The 12298-nt window shown below is 50.7% G+C and overlaps 2 protein-coding genes across 2 annotated transcripts in view; one reads left to right on the top strand and one right to left on the bottom strand.

The window, feature by feature from the left end:
• CMIP (c-Maf inducing protein) overlaps positions 1–12298 on the top strand; it is a 252584-nt gene that overhangs the window by 23307 nt on the left and 216979 nt on the right. The window lies entirely within an intron of this gene.
• On the bottom strand, positions 10745–11345 carry LOC100389518 (small ribosomal subunit protein eS10). The gene has a single exon (XM_002761201.7). The coding sequence runs from the start codon at positions 11317–11319 to the stop codon at positions 10822–10824; it is 498 nt and encodes a 165-aa protein (XP_002761247.1). The 5' UTR covers positions 11320–11345; the 3' UTR covers positions 10745–10821.

Genomic DNA, 12298 nt, shown 5'->3' on the forward strand with positions numbered 1-12298 from the left:
TTTTTAAATTTTTGGTAGAGATGGGGTTTCGCCATCTTGCCCAGGCTGGCCTGGAACTCCTGTGATCAAGTGATCCTCCCGCCTTGGCCTCACGAAAGTATTGGGATTACAGGGATGAGCCACTGTGCCTGGCCTCTTTCCTGTTTTAGAAAAATTAGTTCATTTGGCTGTTTCTTGGTTGATTGGAGCCCAGGGACGTGCAGTTACTGTGTTTGAATCTTAGCTCCACCACTTACAAGTGCTGATCTTAGCAATGGTCATAAGCTTGGCAATCCTCAGTTTCCTTGTCTGTGTAATAAAAGGTGGGGGTGTGCCTGCTTCACAGGGTTATCATGAGGCATCACTGAGACATTGCTCAGCAAGCACTTCTTACTGGTATTACTATGGACGGGCCATTATTGAGTAATGAGTCTAAAGGCTACGTGGTGTAGAAATGACAAAACCAATGCCATCCAGTTGATTGGTGATTTGTCCGGGATGGGGCAAGTTAATGCGTTGACTTTGGGGGACTTAGCACGGCACCATTTCCCGAGTGACTTTGGCTGAACGGAATTTGTTCAGCCAAAGATTCTGCCTCCTCCCTGGGAACTAGGAACAAAAGAGCCTTGCTTGAAAGAGGCTGTTGTTCCTTCCCCAAGCTTAGAAAGCCAAAGTCCAGTTTCTGCAGCCCGTTCCAGGAGTTATGTGGCAGGGCCAGACCTTTTCCTTTTTTCTTGTGCCTCATTTTGGGTCAGTTCTTCTGGTTAGATGATTGAGATGACCAGAACATACAGGAAAATAAACAAACAGAAACCCCAGACTGCCCTCTGAAGCTGCCTGTCCTTGCCAGGCAGGGACAAGGATTTTCTTGGGCTCTAGGAGTTTTAATTTTTTTATTTTTGGTGCCCAGGCTGGAGTGCAGTGGCACGGTCTTGGCTCACTGCAACCTGTGCCTCCCGGGTTCAAGCGATTCTCCTCCTCAGCCTCACGGATCACCGCAGTCTCCACCTCCCAGGCTCCAGCGATCCTCCCACCTCAGCCTCCACAGCGTGGTGCACCACCGCACTTGGCCCTTGCTCCTTTGTTTGTAATGTGGGGCTCCCGTGGGCCTCTAGTCCAGATGAACAAGACTTTGAAATGCAGGATCGGGGCGACCTTTTGGGTGGCTTTTTGGTGCCCAAGATAATGAGGAGCGGGCCTTCCTGGGCAGGGCACGGAGGGCTGGGGAGGCAGAGGCCGTGGTTCTCCATGTTCACCTTGGGTTCCCAAGCCTGTCTTTGAGATAAGTGGTAAAGTGGTCTCACTCTCCCATTGCCCACTCAGACCCCCAGGTGATGTGTCAGTTTTCCAGAAGTAAAGCGCAAACTCGGAGAGAGGCTGGGGCCGGAGTTCCAGCCCTGCTGTCCCATTTGCATGTGCCTCCGTCTCCTTGTGGGTAAATTGAGGCCAAGGACGGAACTTTCTGCACATTGTAGGGGAGAATGACGTGAAAAGATGCACCCAAGACCTCTTGCAGGGGCCTGTGCTGCTGTGTCCTCTGTGCTTTCGGGGTGTTCTCTAACTGAGCAGTTAGGCATCATGCCTGAAGTATGCACTTATGGGGCACCTACTGGGTACCAGGCATTGTGCTAAGGGTTAGGAGTGTGGAGGTAACCGCATGGGGGGAGAGAGTTATGGACAGTTGATTCCAGCGCCGGCAAACAAGGGTGACTCAGGGTGGACGCTCGGGGGAAGCACCATGGTCCCTGGAGAGAAGGCTGCTGATCCGAGGATGGGTCTGCCTGGGCCAGAAGGAGAAAGCAGGGAGGAGCATTCCGGGCAGAACATGGCGTTGAGACAGCCCGGGAGGCCTGGCAGGGCCTGGTACATGCTGCATGGGCCTCAAGAATGTTGAGTGGACTGGGGGAGGGTAGAACTGTGCGGGGCAGACCCGGTGAACTGCCTGCACGCTGGCCTCGGGACTTTGGACTTTAGCATGGAAGCCAGATTCCAGGAATGCCCCATGAACATCTTGTTCCTTCCTACCCCGCCTTGAGAGGACCTAGTTCTTTGCCCTGATTTGGATCAGCCTTAGGCCCCCAAGAACCAGGGAATGGCTGAGCTGATCACGAGGGTGGGGCCCAGTTTGTTGCCAGGAGGAAAATGGCCCCTCTCCCTCAACCTTTGGGGTTGGTAGGGAAATCCAAAGGGGCAAGTAACTTTACCTCTGTGAGCTTTCGTTTCTCAGTACAGTGGGGCAGATAGTCGTACCGACTCCATGGGCTTCTGTGAAGGATTCAGTGAGATGATGCACATCTGGTGTTAGCCTTGTGTCTGACACAGATAAAGCACACAGGAAAAAGAGAGGGCTCTTATTACTACCATTACCACCGTCATTGCTACTGTTGAGCAAGATTACAGAGGAGGGGACCTGACTACACCCAAGGTCAGAGGGGCCACAGAGGGCTTCCCAGGGCAGGTGACATCAGGCTTTGCCAGAATTGTGGGTTCACAGTTCTTTAGAGAACTCACTGTGTGTGACATGTTAGTTACTGAAATTAAATTGAACATGTTACTTACATTCTGATTACCAATGGGATAATAACACTCAACTTCCAGGCTGCCGTGGGAGTGTCAGAGCTACCAGGCCAATTCTGTTTGAACAGAGTTTCCTGAATGTCTTGGGTGGGTGGGATGAGGAGGGATGGAGACCGCCCTCTTTGGGCTCCTCTTGTCTCCTGTACTCTTGACCTTGTCTGGAGCCTGACAGCAGCAGCAGGTAAAGAGCAGGCCTCAGTGGTCACCTGCATTTCCTCTGGCCCTCGGTGGGGGCCCTTGCCTTGCCTGACAGTTCACCAAGTGCTGTGTGCTATCTTTTGCAGAAATTATGAGCAGGAGGAAGGACAAACCACTTCCTCTACAACCTTCAGATTTATCAGACACAACTTTTGACAGTTTCAGCTTGAAGAGACTTTGAAAAGAAAGATGTTGAAAGCAATAGGTGAATAAAGTGGAACCTGACCTCAGCTCTCTGCTGCTTCCACATTTGAGTCGAAGGCGCCTCAGGGATGCTGGGAGGGGCCCCCAGCGGTTTGAGAGGTGCCCCGTCCAGGCACCGCATCTCGGTGGCTTGTGTCCAGAGCCTTCTTTGCACGTGCAGCCTACTGGCTGTGTTGGCTGGGGTTCCAGGCATCTGCAGGGTGCCTGTCATGCCCTGTGACTAGTGGCGTTTGCACAGATGCCAGGTCACAGAGACAGATGTTTCAGAAGTTTGACCTCAAAACAGCTTTCTTTTCCCTTGGGTTGTCTGGACAAAGTGCTAAAAATAAGGCTGGATCTGAGCAGGCGCTGCTGACAGGCCACCTGGAGGTTCGAGTCCATTGTGAGGGTGGAATCTTGGGATTATGCTGGCTGGAGCCATAGGAAATTGAAATTAAAAAAAAAACTATTAAAAAAGAATATAAATGAGATCTTGCTGTGTTGCCCAGGCTGGTCTTGAACTCTTTGAGCTCAAGCAATCCTCCCACCTCGGTCTCCCATACTGCTGGGATTATGGGCATGATCCACTGTGCTCAGCCAAAATGGGAATTTTGTAAGTAGCAAATGGTTAAATAATGGTTCCATATAGTTGGATGTACTAGTTTGTTCATAAACACATTTCTTGACTTCTAGATGTCATCTCTTTGCTGTAGCCCTGAAACTCCTAAGATCAGTACAAAAAGAAATCCTTTCTTGGGAAGGAAAGGAGGGAGCATTGTGATTGGTGTACATATGGGCACACACACATGCATACACACATATACGCAGGTACAATACATGCATATAAATATACCCACATGCACACATGTACACATACACACATGCAGACATATATACATAGACATGTGCATATACAGATACGTGTGCATACATGTATACATATATACCTATATGCACACAGGCACATACATGCATATAAATATACCTACATGCACATGTTCATATACACATACTTACACACATATACAGAAATACATGCACATACCATACATACATGCTTGTACACACATATACACTGGCACAATATATGCACATAAATATACTTACATGCATACACATATATATGTATAGATATATACGAAGATGTGTCCATATAGATGTATGTGTATACGTGTGTATATATTCATACACATGCACATGTATGTGCATATACATTTGTACATGCACACATACATATACACACATATACAAAAATGCACACAGATACATAGGCATACATATACATGTGCAGGCGTGTAATACACATTCACATACACTTACCAGTGTACACATACACACATGCACACACATATAAACAGTTATACAGTAGTCCCCCCTCATCCTTGGGGGATACGTTTCAAGATTCCTAGTGGATGCCTGAAATGGTGTAGAGTACTGAACTCTTATCTTATACATACATACTGGGGATAGAGTTTAATTTATACATAAAATAAGGATGATGTGAACACAAGCACTGCGATACAGTGACAGTGGAATTGATTACCGACAGGGCTGCCGAGTGACTCACGGGCAGGTAGGGCATGCAGTGTGGACAAACTGGGCAGAGGGAGGATTCAGGTCCTGGGCAAGATTCAGCAGGACGGTGTAGAATTGAAGACTAAAGAATTGTCTGGAATTTTCCACTTAATCTTTCTAGACCGCGGTTGACTGTGGGTCACTGAAACGGCAGAAAGTGAAACCGCAGGGCAGGGAGCATTGTTGCAGGTGCACACGCAGATTCATGGACACATATCTGCACACACGTATGCACGTACGCACAGGTACATCTTCACCGGCTCTCTTTGCAGCTCACTCATTGCATTTATATTTCCAGGTATATACGTAATTTGGGCAAGTTGGGTAACATCTCTGCCTCAGTTTCCTCATCTGTAAGATGAGATTAGCAGCAGTGTTTATGAGCTGGGATTGTGGTCAGGATTCTGTGAGATGTTGTATGAACCAACTTGAGAGCAAGGCTCAGAACCCCAGAAGTGCTTCATGAAGATGGGCTATTCTTATTTGCAGCATCCTTCTTGGTGCCCATCTGGTATCCTGTGTTTGGTGTGCCCCACTCATGGAGGAGTGGCCCATCTCTCCAGGGCTGCCCCGGGTCTGGTGGGCAGTAAACACAGCCACTCATGACACTGTTGAGTGTCAGCTGCATGCCATCCACTGTCCTAGGGTGGCCCAACATAGGCTCTGCTTTCAGGAACCTCAGCATTCACTGGGGGTGGTTCCTGCAAATGTATCACCGAATCACCAGGGCCCCTTCAGAGACGACAGGTGCTAGGACAGTAGAGAGGCAGGGTGAAGTGGTGGAGAGAGTCTCAGGAGGCCCGTCAGTCAGGAGGTGGTGTGGAGGCAGGAGCTGGTACTGTGCAGATGTGGAGAGGCTGGGGTTGGTGAGTGCCAGAGGCCCTGGGGTGGTTGAGGTGCACAGTGGGGTGTGGAGGCTGGAGGGGCACGCAGGGGCCCATCATGGAATCTGTGGTGATCTACATTCTGCCCCAGTACTTTGTCCTCTTCCTTTCGGGGCTTGGCCACACAGCAGCTGCTGAGTGAGTGTCTGAGGGGCTGCTCTGTTTAGTTGCTTGCCCTGAAGGTATGAGGACAGTGTGTTCGTCTTGCATCCAGTGGGCCAAGGTTACATAGATCCCATCTCCCATGCACGCCCTCAACATCCTGATCTGTAACATGGGCGTGAATCAATAGGACCTTCAGTCACGCCGCCAGCCTACCTCTGGCCCCTGCCTCCTGCCTGGCCTCCTCTGAGGTCAGTGCCTTCAGCTCCTGCCGTGCTGGTGGCTGCCGCCTGAGAGTGCCTGTCCCTGCAGGACGATGTGAACAGGCTGCGGCTGTCACTGACGTGTCTTCCTTTGTGTTTGCCGTGGGGGGGCATATAATTGCATTCCTCATGAGGGAATGACACAGAAAGGGCAGGGGGTGTCAGCAAGGCTGCTCTGTAATTTTCGTGTCTGGGTCGGATTTCAGGACTGAGCTGTTTTCCTCTTTGACCGGCAAAGGCCGTTGCCCAAGTCCACAGTGGTGCGTTTTTGAATTTGCCTTTGTTGATTTTCTTTTTCTCTTTTTTCTTCTTTTTAAAATAGGTCTTTTTTTTCCCCCATCCTATGAAATAAAACTGGAGACTTGGATGTGGTGGGTAAGAATTAGCAGTTCCTGTCCTTTTGGTGTGGGAGTTGGGCGGGGGTTGACTTAAATATTTATTTCCCATTAAGAAATTCATGGGTTTGGATGCATGTGTTGGAATGGGGTGATCTCAAGTCTCACTCATGATTTTTGACCCCTGTAGGCCTTGGGCCTGCCTTGGGGGGGACGCAGGGACACGTCGAGCAGAGGCTGCAAGTGGGTGACCTCTGGGCCAAGTCCAGCCTGCCCATGTGTTTTACTTGGCACACACAGTGTTTTCTTTATTTTTTTTCTTAAAGCTTCAATGAGCTGTCTGCATTTCAAGTTGGGAGCATTCCCCTAAAAAATTCCGGATTTCCATTTTCTGATAATAACAACAGAAGCAAACCCTTCTGTGTCAGTTACTACGGGCCTGGCTCAGCTCTAGACGACTCCCGTCCCTTCGCTCCTGGGACCTGCAGACAGTCCCGAGCTGCTGGCTTCCCGTGATCATCCCATTCTTCATCTGAGGAAATGGACGCAGGCCTTCAACCGGGCGCTCCTGGCTGTGCCCATGATCCTGTGTGGCCACCCCTTCAGGCTGGGCACAGCCTCTCCACTCCTTCAGCCTCCCTGTTCTCAGGTTCCCCCTGCTCAGAGCTCATGGGTGTGGAATTTGTACCCTGACCCGAGCTTGGAGAGAGCAAGATGGCTGTGGTCCTGAAGTTGAGTTGTCTGTTGCTGACTTACCCTCCCTCCCTCTCTCCCTTCTGTCTCCTGCCTTCGCTTTCCCTTCTTTCTCCCCCTCCCACTTCCTCCGTTGCTCCTTCCCTCCTTCCCTGTCTCTACTTTCTCTTTCCCTCACTCTCTTCCTCCCATTCATCTGGTGCTCACCAGGGGCCACTGGGCTAGGTCGAACACCATGTGAGGTGTTCATGCCTCCATGTGAGGGCTTCGTGCCGGCTTCTCCCTACTTTCAGGTCATACCTGTGGTGGGAGGAGCTGCGTGAGGATCCCAGGGGTGAACTGATCAGGTCAGAGGAGCAGGGGAGTCCCAGCCCCTGGTGTCTTCTTACTATGTGGTCTCTTCTGTGTCACTGCACTTCTGTGGAAGGGGAACGATGGCAGAGGCAGAGGAACCATTGCCCACCTGTGGAGGGGCCTTGGTGTTGGCCATGCCCTTGGCGCCCTCCTCCTGGGGCTCCGTCTCCTCTGGTCCTGCCTCTTCTGCACGCCCTTCCTGGTGCCGCCTTGGTGCCAGGGGAGTCAGCCCAGGACAGCCTCTGTGCTCAGGCCCTGCCAGCCTGGCCGCCCTGCCTCCAGCCATGGTGTGCAGGAGGGGAGGGAGCCAACCAGTGCTTGTCTTCGCAGAACTGCTGGTGGACTGAACGCGGTTCTGGGGGTGACCAGGCCTGAGGGTAACTCATTCTGGAAGCTTTGGGATGTTACTTTGCTTAAGGAGCCTTCAGCAACTTGGAAGTGAAGTGGCCTCCTTCACCGTGGCCTTGTGGCTTTGTGGATGGAGCTGTTGTGGTCAGCGTGGCTAGCCCTCCGGAGAAAAGCATGGGCCAGGAGGAGAAGATGCTGTTTCTGGAGGTCTTAACCCTTTCCTCCCTTCTCTCCCTCCCTCCCTCCTGTCTATCTCTGTCTCTTTCTCTCTAGGTGCATAAAATAATTGCTTTGAGATAAAGTTGATATGCAGTAAACTGAACGTTCTCCCTTTGCTTTTAAAATGATGATCTGTTTCCACCGTGTGAAGCAGGGTGTAAAATATGTGTGTACAACCCGCCCAGCAGGAGAAACCATTCCAGTTGCAGGACCTGATGCACTGTCTCCGTTTTCAAACTCTTCCTTTCTCTGATGTTTATTCTTCCTGTATGTATTTTTGTATTTCTGCAACTACATACTCTTACAGGACACTCCATAATGTTTCCCAGGTTTGGAAGTTTCCTGTGAATGGTATCACTACCTGGGCCTTCTTGTGCAACTTACCTTTAGTTTGCTTACCTTGTGTGTATGAGATCCATTGTCTGAAGAAGCCGTGGCATATTTGTGTATTCGTTCTGTTGATGGCCTTTGAGGCCGTTTCTAGACTTTTGCTGCTATAAACAATGCTATAGTGGACATCTTCATAGATAATCTCCCTACAGGAATTCATGAGTTTCTCCCATTTCCCACTTCTCCCTCCCGCTCCTTCCTTCCTTTTGTCCTTCCCCATGTCAGCCAAGTTTAGCTTCGTGGGCCCCCTAAGAGTCCTTAGGAGATAGTGAAGATGAATGAAAAGACACCAGCTCCAGGCTGGAGGTTAGGACTCCCGCTTTCAACCTCAACTTGGTGTATCTCTTTGGGCTTCGTCTATAATAGGACCATTTTGATCTCCTTGGGCTAATTCATGCCGCATTGAGCAGAGCACCTGGGGCATGTGGTTGGTGCTTGATAAATGGCAGCTGGTTGTGTCTATCCTCTGATTTTGAAGAAATACATCAGGCTTGGAAAGGTTGGCCATAAACTCTCTTTTTTTTTTTTTGAGATGGAATCTTGCTCTGTCGCTCAGGCTGGAGTGCAGTGACTCAGTCTCGGCTCACTGCAACCTCTGCTTCCTGGATTCAAATAATTCTGCCTCAGCTTCCTGAGTAGCTGGGATTAGAGGTGCCCCCCCCAAACCCGCCATGACCCCGCCCAGCTAATGTTTGTATTTTTAATAGAAACACTGTTTCACCATGTCGGCCAGGCTGGTCTCAAACTCCTGACCTCAGTTGATCTGCCCGCCTTGGCCTCCCATGGTGTTGGGATTACAGGCGTGAGCCACCGCACCCGGCCTGAATTCTTAAGGGGTAGATTCAGGGCGTGTTATGGACTGTGCGTCCAGGTCCCCTCCTTTCTCACTGAAGGCGGTGGGTGCCCTGCTTCTGTGAAGGCAGCTGGTTTGTCATGATCCCCACCCAGACATCCTTGATCCTGCATGTAAGGCTCAGGGATCATGTAATATTTAAAAATACAGCAGCTGAAACACGGCAGAAACTGGTTTTTTCTCATATAAAGGAAATCCAGGGTCTAGGCCATGTAATGATTGCCGTGGCTGGTCTGTGGCTCTGAGGGCCTAGGGCCTTTCCATCTGGCTGTTCCTCCCTTCTTAGTGCCTTGCCTCATGGGCCCAGAGAGGCTCAAGTTCCTGCCATTTTGCCTACGTTCCAGTTAGTGGGAAATGGGATCTTACCATTTCATTTGCATTCTAGTTAGCAGGAAGTGGGAGTGGCAGGGGAGTGGAGCAGGTCTTCTGCCCTATTAGGGAGACTTCTCCTTTCACCTGACTGGCCAGACCCATCATGGGGCAACCCTGGCTGCAAGAGCATCTGGGAAATGTAAGTGGGAGCCGTGCATCCCACCCCAGAGCAGGATTTTATTACCGAGAATGGAGAGGAGGCCGGAATAGGATGTTGGTGTGGGCCACACTAGCCATCTCTGCCACTGACCCACCCTGGAAAGGGCCCCAGGGCCAGTCTCCATTTCACTCCTGGGAAGGTGAAGGCTGGTCAGGGAGACACACTGTGTGGACATTCCCTCAAGCTTCCAGAACAGGCCATCCTTTGGAAGCACAGGGGAAGGAAGCAAGGGCAGAAGGAGCAGCAAGGGGCCAGCAAGGCGTAGAGAACAGGGAGAGAGGTTCTAGGGCAGAGATTTTGGCTTCATGTATGGAGGGGAGCAGGCTGTCAGAGGAGATAGTGAACCCCTGAGAAAGCAGGTGTGCAAGCAAAGGTCAGATGGACCTGTGTCAGTCAGGGAGGCCACTGATCGCATTGTAGATCCAGAGAGAACATTCATGGAATTCCATTAAGGAACACTGTAAGGGATCTCCTGCAAGGATGGCGAATACACAGACCATGTGTGGTCCTCCCCACCCCCCAAACCTTGCTGGTCCTCCTGGTGCCTTGCTGAGCTGAAGCCACCCCGGAGCCTCCCGGTAGGAGGAAGTTGGCACCTGATATAAACCCCTTTGCCTTTCCCACGTGAATCCGGTTCCCTGTTCCTGTAGGTATGGACGTTGAGGGCCAGCCCGGAAGTGCCATACCCAGAGGCACTCGGGTAGGGAAGCAGGGGACCCAGGGCTCTGGGGTTCAGATCCTTCTGTCACACCATGCCCCTCTTCTGGGTCTTCCATCCCAGCCAGAAATTGCCTCCTGGAGGCACACAGCCTCCTCTTGTTCATTGGAGCTCAGTGGAGACCTGTCCTCACCCGTAGCAGGGTGAGAGGGCAGCACCTGCCACCTTGAAGTCTGGGCTTTGCTGGACGCCCAGAAGAAGCTGGACCCGCAGGCGAGTGGGAAGTGAAAGTGCTCACCAGCTCTTTAGTTCTGCTATTGACTGGACAGGGTTTTTCCTGGGGGGAGGGGAAGGAGCTGCTGTGTTTTCTTTCCTTAATCTGGCCTTGCCCCACAGAGAAAACACATGCGTAGCCTCCATCCTGTTTGTAAAGAGGGCGGTCAGCTACTCCAAGTTGCTCGCCTGGAAAAACTGGGAAGATGTCATCTCCTGTGGCAGGGAGGTGGGGGGTGCAGGCAGCTCAGGTGGGTGGTGAATGTCTTGGGGCTGTCAGCATGTGACCTTTTTTCTTTAATGGTGATAAAATGGAGCATTTTAACCATTTTTATTTTTTTATTTTTTATTTATTTATTTTTTTTAGCTGTAAGTTTATTCAGTGCAAAATAATCCTCTCCAATTTTACTGAGGTGGCTGACCACGTCCACGACCAAATCCGCCTCTAAACTGGAATTCGGTTGCTGACCCAGCCCCCGCCTCGGCTTTCTTGTCAGCACCAGGTGGCACAGCACTCCGTCTGTAGGTATCTCTGTCAGCTTCCCCTCTTGTCAGTCTTGCAGGTCGCTCACCTTCCAGACCTTTAGGCCGAGGCCTGCCTGTCTCTGGACGGCTGCGGCGTAGGGTGGCAGGCACGATCTCTGGGGGCAGATGGAGGTAATCACGGAGATACTGGATACCCTCATTGGTAAGGTACCAGTAGAAATGTCTCCAGGCAAACTGTTCCTTCACGTAGCCTCGGGATTTGAGAGACTGCATGGCCTTCATGACATGAAGGTTGGGCACGTTCTTGTCCGCCAGCTCTGGGTGCTTAGGCATGTGGACATCCTTCTTGGCCACCATGACTCCCTCCTTAAAAAGGAGCTCATAAATGGCAATCCGGTTCTTCTTAGGCATCAACATCGCGACGACTGTAGGGTCCGGGGTCCTTAACCATTTTTAAGTGTGTGGTTCACATTGTTGTGCAACTTTCACCCCCATCCCTCTCCATATTCTCAAACTGAAAATGTCCCATTAAATGTCAATTCCTAGTCCCCCTCCCTCAGCCCCTGGCAGCTGCCACTCTCTTTTCTTTTTCTGTGAATTTGACTCCTCTAGGGACAGCGTATGAATAGGATAATACGATATTTGTTTTTTGTGTGTCTGGATTACTTATTTTTTTTTGCTTTCTTTATTGAGCTGAGATTTATATAACATAAAATCATCCATTTTAAAGTGAACCGTTCAGTGATATTTAGCCACCGTCACCTCTGTCTAGTTCCAAAACATCTTCACCCCAGAAGGAAACCCTGTACCCACTAACCATCACTCCTCTTTCCCCTACCCCCGGCTCTTGAAAACCAACACAGGACTTTAAATTTGATTTTCATTTGTATGTAGTAGGCCCTCTACGAATGTATGCTGAATGAATGAAAGAAAATCCTGTCCAGTTGATGAAATGGTGTTGAAAGCCTGGATTTCCTGAGTGCCTGCTTTGTGCCACGTTCATATAAGCATCCATGCTTCTTGGCCCTGGCTGCACGTTGGCATTGCCTGGGGAGCCCAACCCCAGAGATGCCCCCAAACCCAGAGATGCTGATGGCTTTGGTCTGGAGGAGGTCTGGGCCATAGCCTTTTGCGAACAGCTCCTCAAGCGACTGTAGCATGAGAGTGACCTCTGTGCAGTGTTTCATTGTGTGGTAGCACTCCTTTGGGGTAGGTAATGTGATCTTCATTTTATGGATAGGGAAGCAGGTTCAGAGAGGTCAGGTAGCTTACCCAAGCTCACTCAGCCTCAAATCTCCATCTGAGGCCAGGCCTGGTGGCTCACGCCTGTAATCCTGGCACTTTGGGAGGCTGAGGTGGGCAGATCACCTGAGGTCAGGAGTTTGAGACTAGCCTG

The sequence above is a fragment of the Callithrix jacchus genome, chromosome 20, assembly GCF_049354715.1.
Source record: "Callithrix jacchus isolate 240 chromosome 20, calJac240_pri, whole genome shotgun sequence".
In the NCBI taxonomy this organism is placed as follows: domain Eukaryota; kingdom Metazoa; phylum Chordata; class Mammalia; order Primates; family Cebidae; genus Callithrix; species Callithrix jacchus.